The sequence below is a fragment of the Apodemus sylvaticus genome, chromosome 6 (genome assembly GCF_947179515.1).
Source record: "Apodemus sylvaticus chromosome 6, mApoSyl1.1, whole genome shotgun sequence".
NCBI classification, from domain to species: Eukaryota; Metazoa; Chordata; class Mammalia; order Rodentia; family Muridae; genus Apodemus; species Apodemus sylvaticus.
In genome coordinates this window covers 115,583,899-115,602,967 of record NC_067477.1, presented here as the reverse complement: position 1 = coordinate 115,602,967, position 19,069 = coordinate 115,583,899, and the positions used below count along the sequence as shown (strand labels likewise).

General features: G+C 55.2%; 2 protein-coding genes across 4 annotated transcripts; both read right to left on the bottom strand.

Annotated features, from left to right (window-relative positions):
- Window positions 1–467: 467 nt before the first annotated feature.
- Khk (ketohexokinase) lies at window positions 468–10,610 on the bottom strand. Of its 3 annotated transcripts, XM_052186241.1 has the most exons (9): window positions 9,977–10,610; window positions 7,016–7,132; window positions 5,071–5,205; window positions 4,736–4,870; window positions 3,190–3,262; window positions 2,037–2,183; window positions 1,093–1,181; window positions 855–1,012; window positions 468–766 (listed from the first exon to the last, which is right to left on the bottom strand). In XM_052186241.1, the coding sequence occupies exons 1-9, from the start codon at window positions 10,066–10,068 to the stop codon at window positions 681–683; spliced, it is 1,032 nt and encodes a 343-aa protein (XP_052042201.1). In that variant the 5' UTR covers window positions 10,069–10,610; the 3' UTR covers window positions 468–680. The 3 variants fall into 3 exon arrangements, with proteins under 3 accessions (XP_052042201.1, XP_052042199.1, XP_052042200.1); XM_052186239.1 differs by lacking the exon at window positions 4,736–4,870; XM_052186240.1 differs by lacking the exons at window positions 4,736–4,870; window positions 5,071–5,205.
- Window positions 10,611–10,687: 77 nt separating this feature from the next.
- Emilin1 (elastin microfibril interfacer 1) lies at window positions 10,688–18,813 on the bottom strand. The gene is made up of 8 exons (XM_052186237.1): window positions 18,203–18,813; window positions 17,172–17,297; window positions 16,353–16,573; window positions 13,099–15,024; window positions 12,612–12,728; window positions 12,048–12,065; window positions 11,768–11,905; window positions 10,688–11,336 (listed from the first exon to the last, which is right to left on the bottom strand). Exons 1-8 carry the CDS (start codon window positions 18,370–18,372, stop codon window positions 10,999–11,001), a joined length of 3,054 nt encoding a protein of 1,017 aa, XP_052042197.1. The 5' UTR covers window positions 18,373–18,813; the 3' UTR covers window positions 10,688–10,998.
- Window positions 18,814–19,069: the final 256 nt, after the last annotated feature.

Here is a 19,069-nt window from a genome sequence, read left to right as displayed (position 1 = left end):
ACTCCTAGTGATGACATTAGTAACCATCCTCTCCCTCTTTCTTCTCTTCATCTTCTAATTTGGCTACAGGTAAGCTCTGGGGGCTTTTAGGTTCCTGGGAAACACATAGAAACGGGGTGGTTTGAGCAAAGACCTGTAACCCCAGAAAGCAGGCTCCCTGAGCACCACAGCTAGCACAGGCTGCACGGCTCAGAGTCTGGAGAGCTTCTTGCCTCTGGCTGGCTGTCCTCCCCGCCGTGGATGAACCACCTCCCAGGCAGCTGACTGATGGGGAGGATCCACAAGGATCCAGCAGGGGGAGGATCCACAAGGGCGAATGAGCCAGGCCTGTGGTCGCCGTGAGGGGAGGCTGAAACAGAAGCATTTCAAGCTCATGACCAACCCTAGGCTGCACAACCAGACCCTATCTCAGACAGAAAAACAAACAAACAAGCAAGCAAACAAAGAACCACTCAGACAGACAAAGCTGGCTCAGGGGACGATTTATTTGCTCCATGTATCTACAGAGAGGAGACAGGTATACAGCAACACAGACACAGGTAGAGTCCGTTCCACAGCCTACACCTGCCCAGGGAATGGGAGGCCAGGTGCCAGGCTGGATGAAGTAGCTGAGGTAATGGCAGGCAATGGTGCCAGCCTCTGAGGTATCGAGCTGGCGCCTCTCACCGGTGGCTCGCCTCTCACACAATGCCATCAAACCCCTGCAAGCCACACTTCTTGCCAGCCACCTGGCACCCGAATCTCAGGGCCTCCTGCATGCTGTGTCCTGGAGAAGGGACAAGTAGCAGTCTGAGCCTGGTGTGCGGGAGCAGGAAAGGCCCAGCCGTGCCCTGACTCCACGGCGATGAACTCACCCTTGGAGAGACTGAAGATGACAGAGGCATTGAAGGTGTCTCCAGCCCCGAGAGTGTCGACCACTCGGGGCGGTGGGAAGGCATCTGAGTGGAGCAGCTGGCCATCAGGGCCCAGGGCGTCGGCACCCTCCTCAGCCCAGGCACAGACTAGCGTAGCCCTGCAAGACTCGCACAAATCGGCGCGAGTCACTTCATCCCCCCCAGACCCCTCAGACCCTGTCTTGGCTTCTCAACTCACCCTTTCCTCACCCGACTGTACAAGCCCCTCAGGGCCTCCGCCGCTGACTGGAAACCCAGGTGCTTGGCCACATCTTTGCTGACAAACACCTGTGGGCAGTGAAAGAAACTGGCAGCCACCTCTAACTGCTACTCACTACCAAGAGCCTGGTGCTGACTCTGGGTTATAGAACAACGCCTCCAACTTGAAAGTCCCCAGCACGGCATCTTGCAGTCCTACGGGTATGTGTTTTATGTTTGCTTAAGCTGTGGCAAAATACAGCCTTGGGGACTGTGACACTGTAGCCCTGGTATTTTAATTCAACCGTGAAAGAATTCAAAACCCAGAAGGAGCCTGGAGCGCCATCTTGGGGTGAACTCAGCCCAGGCTGACTCTCAAGAGTGAGCTTTGTTTCCTGTGCACCCCACTGCAGCGTAAGTTCATTCATCTGCAAAAGGTTCTCTCCACAGTGCCTTCAAGACAGAGTCCCTGGGACAGTTCTGGGGGGATGGGGGTCAGCCTGCCATATATTTTAGTTGGGCACCAAGGCCAACAAACTGCATCTGGACAGTGTCCAACCAGCTTTAGCAGAGATACCGTTTACGCACCGGCCTGTCTAAATTTTCCTTGTAAGAGTCTCCTCCCCACCCTCCTCTCATTGCTACTGGCCCCCACAACCTGTCATCTAAGTGGGGGAAACTGGTAACTCAGAGAACAGTCACTCCTCCTTTTGCAGGGAAAGACTGAGACGGCAAGCAAGCTCCCTGAGCCCTGTCCACCGTGCGTACTCCTGTGTATTGACCTGAGCAGGAAGTCTACTTCTGGGCCATCTCCAGACTCCCAGCTGTGGTCTCCTGGGAGCTGCTAGGCTGTCACTCGGAGGTTGGAAGGCAGGACTAGAGTCCTCTCTAGCTCTAAGTCAGTTAGCTAAGTCAGTTAGTCAGGAGAAGCCTCGGGGCACTCACCACCTCGCCATGGCTAAACAGCTGGAAGAGCTCCTCCCGGGGCTTCTCTATCTCCACAGACACCCGGACCTTCTGCGCCAGAGGCTGCCTGGCGTTGTACTCCTCTATCCGCTGCAGCATCTTCACCTGTTCTGATGCATTCCGGCCCTGGGGCAGGCAGGACAGGGCAGCTCAGAGCCCAGCTGATAAAGAGTTCATTCCTTCCTCCCTGATAGCACTCTGGGTGAGCAGGGAGAGGGAACTGGGGGAAGGTGAGCTGGACCTCCATTGCAGCTACAGAATTCTAGGGCTGTCATGGACCTTGGAGACCTTATCAGCCAAATTTTTCATTTCCCAAATGAGACTGAAGAATGAAAGATGCTAGACATACATGCTGTGAACACAGCACTTGAGAGGTTGAAGCGGGAAGATTGTAAATTCTGGGCTAACCTGGGCTACATAGTAAAACACTAGAAAGGCAGTGGGAAGAAAAAGAAGCAAGAATGCAAAAGGCTGGGTGTGGTGGCACACTCCTTTAATCCCAGATTTTGGGAGACTGAGTCAGTCAGGTTTCTGTGTGTTCAAGGCCAGCCTGGTCTACATAGTTAGAGCCTGTGTCAAACAAAGAAGCAAGCAAGCAAACAAACAAACCACACAGAGAAAATAAGAATGAGACAAAGAGGGAGAGAGGCGAGGTGGGAAAGGAGAGGGAAAGTGAAGGGGAGATGGAGATAGGAGAGGGAGGCAACCTGGAGACCAACATCAAGTCAAAAGACAAGGATTGGAAGCCTGGACTTCTCAAGGTTTCCTCTCATCTTGATCCCAAAACTTCTCCCTTGGTGACAAAGTTCTAATTCCCTCTAGGCCCTCTGCTTCCTGATTCCTGAGAAATAAAAGAAGTCAGCAAAGGCAGATACCAGGAGGGAGGTATCTGCCTAACACAAAAACGGGGTGGGGTCTTCTGTCCAGTGCTATCTATGGCTGTATGCCCCTGTATCTCTCCATCTTTCTGGGCCTCAATTTCCTCATAGGAAAACATAAGAGCGGATGGGGGAGGGGCTATTTAGCATCCCTATCATATTTGATGGTTCAAAGAAATCACGGAGGAGGAGACTGACATTCAGAAGGGCCTGACAGGCTAAGCCCCTAGAAACACAGGTAGGTAAGGGCTTGCCTCAATGTGGATCCACTTGAACCGGGTCAGATCGACCTTTTCAAAGTCCTTAGCAGACACATCCGGCAGGTTCCTACATCACAAGACAGGAAGGGGAAAAGAATGAGGTCAGCCAGTGCCTGGTTCTCTATCGGCTAGAGACCCACTTCCTAGTAGCGATACCAGCAGCATGGCAGGAAGCCAGGAGGCACAGAGCTCTGAGCCCTAGGGTGGGGTGAGCCTTGTCCCACTTTATATAGGTGTCCTTTTTTTGGTGGTGGTGGTGCATGTCTGTGCTAACGTTATCCAAGGATAAACACAATTACAACATGTGACAAGAGGCCAGCTCCGTGTTCCTTGGAAACCACATCCTCCAGAATGCGCCGGGAGTGTATGAGACTACACTTCCCAGAAGGCCCCTCGCTGGGAGCACACAGCTCCCAGCATGCAATGGCCCCCACGAACTTCAAAGTTTTAGTTACAATCTCTTTAGTTAGGAGCTTACTACTGACAGAACACCCTACCCTGAGTCGGGCTTCCCACTTCGTTCCTTAGGTCAAAATTGGCATTCTGAGGAAGAGTTTCTGTTTGGCTGGTCTAGGTGTGAAAACCCAGAAAAGCGTTGGCTTTGGCTGCACAGCATGTGTCCTCTCTGTAGTGCAGTAGAGTGACTTCCATCCTCACTAGTGAACCTGTCTGGGACTGGGCTAAAAGTCCTTGGTCTCCTGGGCCTTCTGTGGCTGGAGATATGTATGTGAATATGCCTGGACCTAGGACAGAGGGCAATAAACCTTTCTCCTCAGCTCCTCCTCTCCCTACCTGAGGTACCACGTGCACGTCCTTGATTGGAGGTGCTGCCAATCACCGCTTGCTTAATAGATAGATGAAAAAAGATTGCCTAATCTGAAAGTCACCTCTAGCATGTGAATGCCCACTCACTTTTGAGATATACCCTTTGAAGGGGCCCAAACCTCAGCTCTTTTTAGGGGGTGGGATTTGGTTTTTTCCGAGACAGGGTTTCTCTGTATAGCCCTGGCTATCCTGGAACTCACTCTGTAGACCAGGTTGGCCTCGAACTCAGAAATCTGCCTGCCTCTGCCTCCCAGAGTGCTGGGATTACAGGCGTGCGCCACCACTGTCCGGCCAAACCTCAGCTCTTTAATGCCATGCTGCAGGCTCGAAACTCTGGAATTGACCCTAGAAATGCCAGTGGGTCCCTTAGCCCATCACTGCTTTCTGTAGGGTGTCTCTCATTTCCGTACACCCAGACCCAAGGTGCTGATTGGCTAATTATGAAAAATCATATCATAAATTACAGTTTTTACAGGCCTGCCTGCCTGCCCACCCTTGTGCTAGTCAAGGGCAAATTACCAAGCAGGGGCAGAGCTGACCCCTTCCCACCTCACTTCTCCCCTAATTAAAGACAATTCAGAAATTACTGAACAGTTTGGCATGGGGGCAATTTCTGGTGTAGAGGAGCCATGACTGGAGATCAGTTGGTTTGCCCAGTGATGAAAGAGGGCACTGATTGGTGGGCTGTGGTATGGCACGGCCAAGGGGCCCTTACGTGTCGTAGAGTATAATGGTACGGGAGCCATTGGAGTTGTTGACGATGCAGCAGGAGCAAGGGGTATCTCCCTGGCTCTGCCAGGCCACTTGAGACACATCCACGCCCCTCCGCCTGAAGTCAGCCACCAGGAAGCTTTGGGGGAGGGCCCCGAGCCAGGGAGAGGGCAAGGAGACACAGGTTAGAGCTACACATAGCCTAGATCTCCCCCAGGAGCAGGAATGGTGCACTGGAGCACATGGGCCTCAAAGAAGAAGGGTCCTGTTCTGAGAGTGAAGTGTTGTGACGGCCGCGGCAGCAGCTGGCAGAGCCGGAGCGCAGACAGGTGTACAAACCTGTAGGCGTGCAGGATGGTGCGGCTGCCACTGGCCTCGTTGATGATGACTGTAGAAGTGGGGATGGAGCCCTCGGTCTGAAGGACTGCATATTGTAAGTCCACAGAATGTCGGCGGAGGTCATCCAGGACAAAACTGCCAGGGCAGAGCAACCCGGAAGAGCAGTTTGGGAAGAGTTTGGGGGATTAGCAGGGAGATAGTGGGGCCTCCAGAGACCCTGAATGGCAGGGGGGTGAGCAGAGGGAAGTAGGAGGGAGCTGTCAATCTCAGTCTTGTCACAGGTGGGAGCAGGGGGCAGAAGAGGCAGCATGCCGAGCCTGGACATCAGAGAAGCAGGATTGAACATTCCAGGTCAGTCTCAGGCCAGTTCACGCTGGAAAACTTTGCTCCTTAAAGCTAGACAGGGGTAGCGTTGAGGCTTTAGAGCCTGGATCCAATTTGAACTTAATGTGTATGGGTACCGTGGCTTGGTTCTTGCAAGACTCAGGCAGAATTAATAATTAATCACCAAGGTGATACTTTGGACCCCTCCCAGATGCTCTCTGCAGGGCCATCCTCACAGCACAATGCTCTCTGGGGGTCCCTTCCAATCCTGCCATAGTACCTCTCTAGTCTGAGCAGCCCGGAAGTGGTGTCACCTTAGGGGACCTATTGGGTACCATCTTCTAAAAGCTGGACTGACCCTCTATGGGCACTGAGGTGGTACATTTGTGGGAGATCCCTAAATATGGGCCTGATCCAGGACAATGTCACCTAACCAGAATGAGCCTGGGGACATCACTTCAAGATTAGTCCAGAGTGGACAGCTGGCTCCACTCCTGCCAGGAAACCCCAGAGCTGGCAGCTGTGCCCGGCAGCCCAGCCGTCTTGGGTATTATCACTGTGAACAGACCTCCCTTTCAGTAACCAGCACCTAAGCTCAACAGAGTTGTCGGCAGCCATAGGGGACATCATCTCTTGACTTGACAACTCAAGGGTCCCTTAATAGTTCCCCTCCAAAGCATTAGAAATATGGTTTGGTTTGCTAACTGATATTTTGCACCCACAGTGCCTGGCATATTAAATGATTGCTGAGTGCACAGAGAGAATTCGGAATGGCTCACTCCCCCCATATGATTGCTTCTAAAGGAGAGACCGCCATCCTAAGCAAGAACCAGGGTCCTGCTCCCACCCAGGAAGGGATGGCTGCCCCGTCTTCAGGACCAGGCCTCTCACTTTGTTAGCTTTGCTCCAGCTTACCAAGTCTGGGAATTCGGCTGGCAACAGCCCCTTAAACTAGGGTTCAAAGGGCTGTACTTTACAGTCCAGCAACCTGGCAGGCTGCTCCAGTACCCACGGTGGGCAAAGTGTGGGCCACACCCCCTGATAAGTGTGTGCTGAGCTGACAGTGCCAGGGGTCAAAGGGCTCTTCGGTCCATGCAGGGGCTGACATGAAGCAGGCGCGTGGGTCACTTGCGGAACGCAAATGAAGCAAATGGGTTTAGGACCTGATGTTACTAGGTGACCTCGGGATGTCCTGTGGAGTGTACTCTTAGTGCTTACCACGAACACAGGAGCAGTGGCCCTAATCCTCAGTGAGGACCTTCGTCCTGTAACCATGGATACTGGATGCCCCTGAAGCGGGGAAGGGCACAGCATGTCCCTGACTGCCTTTTACCTGAAGCACAGCCAGGATAAGGGATTTAGAAGGGCAAAGGCAGTCTACAGGAAGCAAAGGAGGCTCTGTAGCAAGCTGTAGCAATGGAATCCTTACAGGAGAAATGTTAGCACCTGAACAGCAGATGGACCGCCCCAGGAGGATCAGGGAGTCGGGGACGCTCCTGTAGGCCACCAACCACCAACCACTCCCCCATTCGGTCCACCCAGAGTTCACACAACTCTCCTCTCCCTCTACTTTGCAGACAAGGTGCTCTGCCTCCTACCAGGTCCCCCCTCCTAAACTTACTCGGCAACATGGCCAGGGGCCAACGAGCCCATGAAGGCACAGCGGGCTCCCAGCAAGGAAAGGACGGTGCAGGAGTTGGACGCGTTGCCTCCACGCTGCCATCTCTGGGATAGGCACCTGTAAAGCACATGGGCAAGTCTCTGCAGCCTCAGCTGACTAGTTCCCATGGGAAGCAGAAGCAACCTCACTCCCCCAGGTAGGAGTCCACAGAGCGCAGGAGTTGTGGATGTCTAAGTTTCAGCTCATTTTCTAATGGAAGCTGCTGCCTGGGAAGGAGCTGCGACGAGGGCGGGGTCCGTCCTGCGTCCACCTGTTTCTAGGGAACCAGGAAGCCATCTACCGGGGCCGTCTCAACTGAGGGGTCTCTTAACTCTGCGTTATCTCTTCCTCAGTCGCAATATATTTCACAGTCTAACCCTTTCAAGTCATGGCGCATGAAGCGCTCAGCACGAGGATTTTCTTCTGGAAGGCTCTTCACAGCCTGGATTCTGGGAAACAGGAGCCAGGTCATCTGACTACAGACCCCATGTTCTCAGAGGTCCCGGGTCAGATGTGGCTGAGATGTCAAGAAGGACCGTGTCCTACACAGTCTCGCTCTTCTGGGAGACTCAACAGAGTCCAGAAACACGGATGTTAACCAGAAACCCAGGTCTGCGGCAGGAGGTGCACCCTGAGGATAGGAGGAAGGGGCTCCACCTTCCAAATGGAGCCTATTCTATCAGCAGGAAGATAAAGGGTCCTCCTTGCAGTCTTTTAGACAAACACGCTCACGGAGAGGGGGGCTTCAGTCTAGCGGAATGTGGTACTACATGTACTCTGGTTCGAATACAAGCTTTGGAGAGCTTGGGGCATGAGATATGCATGTTTCCCCCAAATAAGAAAGAGCCCAGGGCTGGAGAGACAGCTCAGTGGTTAAGAGCGCTTGTTACTCTTTCAGAGGACCGAGGTTTGATTCCCAGCACCCACATGGTGGCTCGAAACCATCCGTTACCCCAGTTCAGGGCCCCTAAAGTCAGTCCTCTTCCAGCCTCTATCGGCACCGGGTACACAAAGCGGGGTAAATCCATACGTATGCAGAGGAAACACACATGAAATAAATACATCATCCCAGCACCCACACAGCAGCTCACACCTGTCTGTAAAAACCCCAGTTCCAGGTGATCTGACACCCTCACACAGACATACATGCAGGCAAAACGCCAATGCTCATAAAATAAAAATAGATCATGTAAGGGGTGGGGACTAGAGAGATGGCTCAGCAGTTAGGAACACTTGTTGCTCTTGCAAAGGACCCAGGTTTGATTCCCACACCCACACTGTGGCTCACAACCATCTGAAACTCTACTTCCAGAGGATCCCCGGCTATCTTCTGACCTCTCGGAGCACCGGGATTGCAAGTGGTACACACACTCACACATATAAAAATATTAAAATAAATCAATCTTTAAAGACAGACAGACAGACAGACAGACACACACACACACAGAGAGAGAGAGAAAGAGAGAGAGAGAGACTCCAGTCCCCTGCCCCGGACCCCTGAGCACCAGGTTGTAAGCGTGGCTCTACCTTGGTAAATAGATTAGGTCTACACAACTAAACACCCTGTGCTCCTGTGCCACTGTCTGTCCCTGTGCTCCTGGCAAGGGCTCTAACCTCGGCAAACAGAGCAGTTGAAAACACAGGGCAAACTCCACACAGTGGGCAGCAGCAGACAAGGAATGTGTGAGGGCAGCAGCCAGAGCCACCCACTAAACTTGGGGACATACATGAGCTATGACCATGCTGTGACGCCTGCTACGCTGACGCTGGCTATGATTGGGACTTGATAAACACTGCTCCGCTCCTTCAAATCTTCTGCTTCCTTCGCTAAGGGAATGATCTGTGTGGTGCTTTCACAGTTCCCAGGGAGCCTGCGACAGTACTCTGTGGATCCAAAGCCTAGAGCAAGCAAGAAACCACACACACACACACACACACACACACACACGCACGTACGTTCAACGCTGTGGGTGCACCCTAGTGTCAGGCAGGGGGTCAACCTTGAATTTCCTTTCAACTAATATCCAAGATACAACGTTCATTGTTCAGGGTGCTAGAGCACACTGAGAGAAAGTCAGTGCCCCACTCCACAGAAGCCTTCACGGACGGCAGCACACTGGAGTGGCCCTTATCAAGAGCAAAGATAAGAATCACCAAAGGACACTTTAACTTCCACCAGACAACTGAGAGTGTTCTGAGAACATCCACTAAGATGTTTACCCGTCTTTGTAAAAAGACTCTTTTTGGCACTCCTGTAGCTCATGCGCCAAGTTTCTTCCTCTCGGACCCAGACAGCCTCTGGCTTTGCTTACACTGCCGCCAGCCCTGGAGCTAGGCAAGGCTCAGATGGCAGGCTTCTAAATGTGATCTAAGGCACATACCACTCACTGTTAGCGACCCGGTGCTTTATTTTAGCAGTTAGCGGTAAATTGGAAGTGCATAGACTAGGAGTTGGGAGATGGGGGAACTGAGGAAAATTTGTCTCACACCTTATCAGGTGGGAACCTCAGGAGGGAAAGAAATAATTTCAGCCCATTCTGTAAAGTGAAGATTTTGATGATGGGCAGGTTGAAATGGTAAATCGCTGACAACAGCATTAGTCAAAGCCTGGGTCTTGATTTAGGCATACGGTTGCACTCTTGTTAATTCTGGATGCTAAAGGAGTTTAGGTCAGCTTAGGCTACAAAGCAAGGCACCATCAAAACAAACCAACAACCCCCCTGGGTCCTGGTGTCTCATATCTTCATTCTCGCAGAGTACCCTGAGGGTTCCGGCAGAGAACACACCTGCACTCCAAGCTGAACTCACGCCTCACTGCATGGAGAGAGAGCTAGCCCTGGTTTAGCAGCCGGTTAGCAGTGACACGCAAAAAGACAGGGCCACAGCGGCCCTGGGATCTCCGAGGGGCCTGGGCGCCCCTACCTGCGATCCGTGTCTTCCTCTGGGTATTTGTCCACCACATTGATGATGTCCAGCACCACCAGCCCCACGCACAGGATCTGCTTCTCTTCCATGACGCTGCTCCCCAAAGCTTCCTACCCGCACGCGGAGGGGATTCCTTCTGGGTTCTGCCTCTTATCTACCGGAGGGGCTATCCTGACTCCTCCTCTGCCTGCGGAGCTCCTCCCGCAGGGAGCTTTCTGCGGTTGCAAGGTTTGGTTACCTAGTCCGCCCAATGGCAGGCTGACCCTCTCGCTTTTCCGCCTCCAGAAGTCAAAGCGAAAGCGAACTAGTAGTGCATCGACTTTCCAATCCCTCTGCGCCTGCAGCTCTGCAGACGCCGGACCACCAGAACTAGATCAGTCTGGCAACAGAAAGCTCTCCTTCGCAGGCGGAGCACCGAAGCACACGCTCCTCTCCCTCGCCCCGCCGCTTAGGCCCACCCTGCCGAGGCCCTGCCCCACGCCAGATTCGTGGTGTCACGTGACGGGCACATCTGCCTGCCTTTGCCAAGGTTCTGGCCCGGCGCCCTCCAGCGGCCGCGGGGGGTACCGGCGGCCGCGACCCTGAGTCCGCAGGGTCCTCAGCAGGGAGCGCACTCTAAGACCACCAGCCTAGGTTCCCTCCGTAGGACTCTGTCTCCTCCTGTCCTGTCCCTTAACTACCCCCGAACATGCACTAGAGCAGGATAGATATATTTTGTAGAAAAAAAGTGTCTTTATTCCTGAATAGTTTAGTAAGGTGGTGTGGGCTGGGGAGAGCCCTGGAGGGTCGGTTCCTCTTCGCAGCCTGGGTTCTGGAGACAGCTCTGGTCAGGAAGGCAGTGAGGCCAAAAGTCAAGTGGTCCCAGAAACCACGCAGTCACAAAGCGCAGAGTGGCCGATCTGGGTGCCTGAACCTCAGAGGGACATGGTCCCCAGACTTGCCCCTGCCTTGGTGGGGAGCTGCCACCCAGGTGGCTCTGCGGCCCCTGTAGATAAGTTTGGTGGTCGGGCCCACCCTATCTACGCTTGTTCAAGCTCTGTGTCCTCGTAGAGTAGGGCTCCGCTGAAGATGGTGAGCGGCTCCTCCGAGTGTGCCAGCTGCCCCATGACCAGATCGATGCACACAGTGTCTCCGACCTGCAGAGGCAGGATGAGGCTGAAGACCCCCAGGGCGCCTGGGCTAGGCTGACTTTCAGCCACAGGCTTATTCTCTAGTTCCTCGGGTTCGTAGCCTCCGGAGTCTATGCGGGCTACGACCAGGTTGGAGCGGGACAGTACTGCCTCCACTTTCTCATGCCGGTGCCCAGTAAGTACAGCGCTTAGCAAGTAGCGTCCAGCCAGTGGCGCAGTGAATACACCTGCGGACAAGGACGACAGTCAGGAGGGGAAACGGTAGCTGGGACAAGGAAGGTCTCTCTCTCTCTCTCTCTCTCTCTCTCTCTCTCTCTCTGTCTCTCTGTCTCGGAGAGTGGGTACGTCATGCCTGGCTGTGGAGTGACCCGCCGGTCCTTTCCCTGCTATTCCACTAACTGCACACTGTAGGGGAACCCCCGCTGCATCCCCAGACGGTGCGGCACAGCATGTGCTGGAGTCGGTCCCGATAAAGATCCGTGTGATGTGAATGTTCCTCCCCTCCCCACTCTCTCTTTGCCTAACCGTAGTGTGAGTGCGTGGAGAGAACACAGGTCTTTGAAGAGCTGTACTTGTCTGCAGAGGCATGAAGCAGGCGTTAGCACTGCTCGGCATCACCCATTACGGCAACTACGCCGCCAGCGGCCCTCTAGGTTACCTGTCTCTGGGTCATAGTAGCCGCCATCGTTGAGCAAGACTCTGTCGAAGGGGACTGTGCCAGGTTCTGACCGAGGCAAACTCAGGGCAGCTGAAAATGCCACCCTAGGCACGGGGGCTGCTGGTGCCCCCTCCACTCCTGAAGAGAGATGGTGTTAGAACAGATGCTCAGTCCCTGGTCCCTGGTCCCTGGTCCCTGCTGCCCAGGCTGCCCAGGCTGCCCGAGGGCTAGCCTCCTCCAAGCCCAAGCTCCTCTCCCCTTCCAGAGTCTAATGACTTACCCTGTTCACCCTGAGGACCTGTGGGAAGAAAGGGCAACAGTGAGTAGGACGTCTCTCACTACGGCCCTCAGCGAACGTCTGCTCTCTCCCACTGCTCTGGGGGTTAGGTCTGGAATGTGATGCCAAGAAAAGGAGAAGTGGGCTCCAGTCTGTGCAGATGCTAGACCACGTGGTCTAAGGCTAGACCACAGCCTTAGCCAGGAGCTTTTCACACGCTAGATGAACTGCAATATGGCAGGGAGACCAATCTTTTTCTTGTTTTGCTTTTTTCTTTATATATATACTGTAGCTGTCTTTCGACACACCAGAAAAGGGCATCAGATCCCATTACAGATGGTTGTAAGCCACCATGTGGTTGCTGGGATTTGAACTCAGGACCTTTGGAAGAGCAGACAGTGCTTTTAACCACTGAGCCATCTCTCCAGCCCCAAATGGCCTCCTAGTTACTTTCTTCTCTTTTCGGTGTTAGACATCGCTCTTTCCTGACCCCTCTGCCCTCTTGGTCAGGCTCAGTGTGGACTGCTATGCAGGGCTGCCAGGGTAGTGGTGTCTCAGGCAACATACCTGGTGGTCCCATGGCCCCCCTTTGTCCGTCGTTGCCAGGAGGTCCTGGAGGCCCTGCAGGGCCTGGAGGCCCTTGTAGCCCAGGAGGCCCAGGGGGCCCAGCCTTGCCTGGAGGTCCTGTGGTAACAAAGCAAAACCAAGATGAAGGTGATGCTTTCCAGAAAGGTGGTGGCACCACAGGCAGGGAGATGAGTGAAGAGTGACCGAGATGTGGGCTGCAGGCAAGGCACCTAACTGACAGCCACATCCGGCATAAGCCATATCCCAGATCCACCCAAAGGCCCAGCTAAGCAACCAGAGAGGGGGCGGGAGCTACACTCGCAGCTCCTCGGCAGACATACTTCAGCCTCCCTGAGGAGGCTATGACTGAGGCAGAACCAAGAGGAGGGGAGGACACCAGGCCTCCTTGCTCACTGCAGGGCAGGAAGCAAGAAAGGGCTTGAAAAGGGATCCGCACCCCCCAGCCCCCAATGCCTTCTGTCCTCACCGGTGAAGTCCTTCAGGCTGAGTTGCTGCAGACGGTCTTCCAGGAGCAGCAGGGAACTGTTGAGGGCCCCCAGCCGCCTGCCCAGGCCTGACTGGCCCCCCAGCAGCTTCTCCAGCAGCGCGGCCTGGGTCAGGCTGGTGCTGTTGCCTTCCCGGACTGCAGCCCAGAGCCCAGCCATGTGTCTAGAGAGGCCTTCGCGTAGGCCTTGTAGTCCCGCCGCCACAGTGTCCAGCCGTTCACAGACTCCCTCGAGGCGGCCCAATCGCCCCTCTAAGCTGGGGCACTGGCCCGCCTGTGCCTGGCCCTCCTCCAGGCCTCGGAAGCGTTCCTCGCTCTCTGTGATGTGCTCCGTGGCCTCCTGCTGTAGCCTGTTGATCTCAGAGATGATGCTGTCCTTGGTGGCCCCCAGGTCAGCCAGATCAGCCCCCTGGCCCTCCACGGTGGTCTGGAGCTCGTGCAGTGAGTCGTTGAGGGAGCTGAAGGTGAGAATAACCTCGGAGAGTTCTCCTTGAAGGGCCTGGAGGGCGGAGCCTGAGCTGCCCCCAAACACACTGAAACCGTCCAGAGGCCCACGGCTTGGTCCGCCAACCCCAGGGCCAGCTCCAGGGCCCCGTGGAGGTAACAGCGGGCAGGAGCAACGTTCCACACCATCCCGAAGGCGGCCCAGCTCCTCCTGGACACCACCGCAGGCGCCGCAGCCTTCATCGCCACGGGCTTGCAGCAGACCCTCCAGCTGGCTCAGCTGGGCTGCGGTAAGATTGAGGCGCAGTAAGAGTTCTGCGGCCGTCTCCTCCTGTGCATCCATGCGCTCCTGAAGCCGGCCCAGGAGCCCTTGCAGTCCCTCCAGCATGGCCCGCTGAGCCTCCCCCGCGCCTTCTGCTTTGTGCAAGCCGGAGCCCACCAGCCGCAACTGACCCTCGCTGTCCAGCACCCTGCGCTCCAAGGCACTGAGGATCTCACTGACCCGGGAATCCTGTGCCCCGGGCCCCCCAGAGCAGATCTGTCCACAAGCCCGAACAGCTCCTGCCACCTCCTCTTCCAGCAGATTTAGGCGGCCTCCCAGCTCCCTGCTCACGTTGGCTAGTAGCCCCTCCAGCTTGTCTAGCCGTCCCGGAGCGGAGGGCAACCAGTGGCCCAGCCTCCCCGGGCCTCCAGGCCAGTTCTTCTCTTGCTCCTCTGAGGGACCTAGGGTAGAGTTGAAGCGGTCCTCCAGGCGAGAAAGGCGGGAGACCAAGCTGGTGTAGCCCGGGGGGTGGCCCCCCTGCCCAGCCGCTCCTCCGAGCTCAGACCCTCTGCGTCCGCTTAGCACAGTCACCGAGCCAGCCACTACATCCAACCTCCGCTCCAGCTCGGCCACTCGTCGACCCAGCTCTGGGGGGCAGCATTCCTGAGGGGGTCTCCTGGCCATGGCAGGTCCCATGAACTGCTGCTGTCGTTCCTCCAGAGAGGACATTAGCTTCTCCAGGGTTCGCAGCCGCTCTCTATCCTCTTCCTGCTGCTGGCGGAAGCCGTCCAGCCCTGCCAGGCACACCGAGCAAGACTCCTGCAGCTGCCGTTCTAGCTGCCTTAACAGGTCCTCACTGGGGCCAGAGGGAACCGGGACAGGGGCTGAGGCCCTGCCGCCTCCGACAGTGCCTCCATTGTGATGGTTGTTAAGGTGGCCCAGCTCCTGGTCATGGGTGGAGACACGGTTGTCCAGGAGCTTCAGCTGCTGCTGGATCTCACTGAGGGTTTCATGCACACCCGGGCGGGCAGCGGCGTCTGCTGGCTGCTGCCTCCCATTAAAGGCTGTCTCCACAGCCCGCTGTACGTCTTCTGCTAGGCGCCCATTCATTCCCTGCAGGACACCTCGAAGGCCTTGCAGCTCTTTGGTCAGACTCTTCACCTGCTGCTCTAGCTGTTGCACCTTCTCTGACTCACCAGGACCTGAAGAGAGAGAAAGGCAGGCGACTGAGGGGCTGGATCCCAGAGCTCAGGATCTATGGCCTGCTTCCTCCAACTCCAGCAGAGTCAAGGGTCAGATGGCTCTCCTTTGGATGATTTGGGCAAAAGAAAAAAAAAAGGAGGGAAGGAAGGAAGGAAACAGCATTCACACTGAATGTCCTTGGGCCAGATTTGAACCATAGCTCTTAAATTTTTTTCTTTTCTTTTCTTTCTGTTGTTTTTTGTTTTTGTTTTTTGGATTTTTCGAGACAGGGTTTCTCTGTATAGCCCTGGCCATCCTGGAACTCACTCTGTGGACCAGACTGACCTCCAACTCAGAAATCCGCCTGCCTCTGCCTCCCAAGTGCTGGGATTAAAGGCGTGCACCATCACTGCCTGGCTTCTTAAAACTTTTTTATTGGGCAGATACTTTTGCCATTTGATGGCACAGGAAACAGGGAACCAGAGAAATTAGGCAAGTAGTTCCAGAGAATATGTTTAACAAGTAGCCATGTCAAATTTCAAATTTAGATCATCCGGCCACCCAACTCACATCTTTCCCATTTGTCCCCAGGACCTCTTGACTTCTTGGAAACCATTTCCTTATCTGGGAAATGCGAATGACACCATGTGTCCTTCCTTTTAGGGTTGTCAAACTGTTCAAAATGGTAATGTGGGAAAGTACTTCACATGCCACTGTCGCAATGACTGGGGCCTCCCCTAAACCAACAGAGGGACAAACAAGACTCCCTCAGCAAGCCAGTCAACCAGAAGTTCCTGTTTCCAGAATTACAGCTCATTTATCTCTCTGGCAGGAAAGGACCGCACATCCGGTGTGCCTGGCCTAACACACACAGGAGGAAAGAAAACACACCGGAGACGATTGCATTCTGGGACCTGCAGTCTCCAGGGGCCGGGAACCTGGGAGGGATTTGGGACCTGTAGTAAGGTGCAATGCATGCTAGGATTTGTAGTCTTAACTGTCTTCCCCGCGGACAGATAGGACTTAAAGGAATTCCCCTGCTTCTCTCACAGCTGTTCCCGACTAGGAAGGACCTTGGCCACAAGAGGGAGTGTGTGAACAAATTGTCTCTGCCTTCTTATTCAGCTCTTAAGTTTTCAGGTCTTTCAATCAGTCTCCCCCTAACCCCTACCCTGCCCCCTCTCCCCGACACACTCAAATCACACAAGCACGCAAACATGCAAAATCTCAGGGATATCATTACCTCCGTTCTGCCGCATTCCCTCCCCGTTTAGATCACAGAGGTTTCCCCCCTCAACAGCTGGGCCCCTGCATTTCCCACCCAGGATTCCCCCATCCCCAGGCTCACCTTCTCCTCCTAGGCCGCTGAGGTGGCTGCCCGCACTGGAGCCAGACAGGTTCGGGCGCGCAGGCCTGGGCCGGGGAAGTGGTGTGGAGGGTGCTGGGCCCAGAACAGAAGCAGGGCCCTCTCCACAGTCATCGCCCCCATAACCCTGACAGCACCTCCACTCCATGTCTGTCACTGTCTTGTAGGCCACCCGGTAGCGAGGGCGAAGGAAACTCCGGTACCTGGTCAGAGAAAATAAAGGTTTGTATTCTCTCGGTGCTGCCGGTTGCCGTCTGTGTCAGGCTGGGTCTACCTCTCTGGCCGGTACGTGGCCCTGCTCAGTTAATAGCTATCAGCTTTTTATTTGTTTGTTTTGTTTCTTGTGTTTTGTTTTTGTTTTTTCGAGACAGGGTTTCTCTGTGTAGCCCTGGCTGTCCTGGAACTCTCTCTGTAGACCAGGCTGGCCTTGAACTCATAAATCTGCCTGCCTCTGCCTCCCAAGTGCTGGGATTATAGGCGTGTTCCACCACTGCCCGTCAGCTATCCGCTTTTTAATCAAGGGCTAAATCCTGGCTCTTTCTCCCCTTTCCCTGTTCTGGAACCTGAGCTAATCTCTGTGAGGATGACCTGTTCAGCAGAAAGCCTGAAGGTTGAAGACAAGAGAAGAACCCCCATGGCGGTCACCAGCCAAGCCAGGACCCTACCAACTTCTCAAAATGGTTCTGCCTGAAGTCCTGTCCTTCCCCTGCTCCCCCTGTGCAGACTCCCTAAATGGGTACCAGCTGTCTGCCCTTGCCCAAATCCCACAAAGCACCCAGTTCCCTAAAGTTGGGGGCTCACATGATACTTCGGGGACACTGGGACTGGCCCCAGCCACAGGGTTGATAGTCTGGCTTGACAAAGGTCTCCACTCCATCCTCAAGGACGCAGCTCACTGTCCGAGTCACCACGTAGGCACACCAGTTCCTGTAGGCACAACCCTACCTGGGCCAAAGGACCAAAGACACAAGCCCCAGTGGGCCCAGAGGCTGAAGGAGGGTCAAAAGATGAAGGGGGCCTTGAGGACCCGTTGAAAGTTAGGGATTTTGCAGGGGCAGCACACACACACACACACACACACACTTTCTTCTGTCACTATAGCAGATAAAGACTTTTCAAGACAGGGAAGACATAATGATAAAAACACACAGAGAGAAGTCAGTCCTCCTGACTGTGGGGTCCCAGGGAACCCTAGAATTCATAGTCCGTTATGTACGTCTTTGGGCCTATCTGAAGCCCCAGCTGTGTAAGCCAACCAACTGGGTTCTTGTAGCTGACCCCCTCCCTGCACACGGTGCTGCCACCCAGCCTGCAAGGAGGAGAGGGGGCAGGCAAATGTCCGGCCTGTGCTTGAGTAGAGAATGAGCACGGATGGGCTCTGTCCCCTTGGGGCTTGCGGTGCTGCCCTCTTGACCCCATTCACACTGGCTTCTAATCTGGGAGCTGCTGTAGAGCCGGAGGGGACAGAGCGGGAGCAGTGTCAGAATCATACATTAGTGGACGGGGCCAAGGAAGCCTTAGAGAAGGACAAAAGGTCTGCCTGATCCAGAGCTGGCTGGCACACAGCTGGCAGCTGGCAGGAAGCATGGCCCATGCCCCCTGGTGTAGTTTCCCTGGGGACCCAACTGCAGACCTCCTTAGGAAAGAGGTGCGAGCCAATCCCCCCTTAGACCACCAAAGCCCTGGAAAAGCCCCTCCGGAAGGTGCCTATGGGCGGACCACTGATGGATGGGCGTCCGCGCCGTCCTCTTCATTGCGTTAAGCCTGTTGCCCACCTTCTAAAGGCTTTCCCAAACACAGCCTCCAGCCCCGGCTGGGATACAGACTCTTACCTGTGGCGGCTGGCAGGCCGTGGTGAGTTCTGGGCCTGGGGTCCCCCAGGACTGAGGGCCCCAGTGCCCCCTGTATAGAGGCTGTAACCCCGAGGAGGGTAGCTGGCAGCATCCGTGGCTATGGTCAGCAGACAGCAGAGATAGCAGCTCCAGAGGGTTCTGGGGGCCATGGTGAAGTATTCCTTGCTGCCCTTAGAGACACATCTTGGTCTGACCAATGATGCCTATACCGGCACCTCCAGAGGATGCCACTGCTTCAGGGGACAGCACGCTGAGCCAGTTCTGTCCCTAGCTTCCTGCCTGCAGCCCCCAGCTGCACGCCTCCTCCTTGGCTGCCGGGCCTGACCCCTCTCTCCCCCTCCTCTTCCCTCCTCAGGCTCCTGTCCTTCCCTCCCTCGGTTCCTTCCGCTCTCCTCTTCTGCACTTCTGAGGGGAGTCTGTTCTCTGGGCCCCTGCCTCCTGTGCCTGGTCCCTGCCCCTTTCAGAGACTGCTTCCAGAGCCTCAACCTCCTGGCTCCAGCTGGCCCTCTTCTGGTCTCCCTCTTCTGTTCCCTGGTGACTGGATCTAAGGATGACAGAGCTTTGCCCCTGTGGCTGTTGAGAGGCACAAGAGTGACCATGGGCGGGCCAGCCTCCTCCCTCCCTCCCTCCCTCCCTTTTCTCCCCTCCCTTCCCCCTGTCTGGCTGGCGGTCCAGCCTCCCTCTTCCTCCCCCACCCGCTCCAACCATCGTGCGCCACATCTGCTTCTTGTTAACTCCGGGAAAGAGGGGGGGAAAAAGGAAAAACAGAGAAATGTGGAGTTGCCGCCGGGCTTGAGGCCAACCTCTCAGACAGGCCACATGGAGCTGAGGCCAAATCTGGATAGG

Bases quoted from the DNA above. Each gene is read 5' to 3' on its own strand.
- Khk (XM_052186241.1), bottom strand. From the start codon at position 10,068: ATGGAAGAGAAGCAGATCCTGTGCGTGGGGCTGGTGGTGCTGGACATC. The intron at 4,871-5,070 runs GTTTGTACACCT...CCTCCCCCAAAG, and splicing joins ACCATCCTGCACGCCTACAG to CTTCCTGGTGGCTGACTTCA. The intron at 2,184-3,189 runs GCAAGCCCTTAC...TGCCTGCCCCAG, and splicing joins TCAAGTGGATCCACATTGAG to GGCCGGAATGCATCAGAACA.
- Emilin1 (XM_052186237.1), bottom strand. From the start codon at position 18,372: ATGGCCCCCAGAACCCTCTGGAGCTGCTATCTCTGCTGTCTGCTGACC. The intron at 17,298-18,202 runs GTAAGAGTCTGT...TTGTGCCTACAG, and splicing joins CGGCCTGCCAGCCGCCACAG to GAACTGGTGTGCCTACGTGG. The intron at 16,574-17,171 runs GTGAGCCCCCAA...TTCTCTGACCAG, and splicing joins CAGTGTCCCCGAAGTATCAT to GTACCGGAGTTTCCTTCGCC.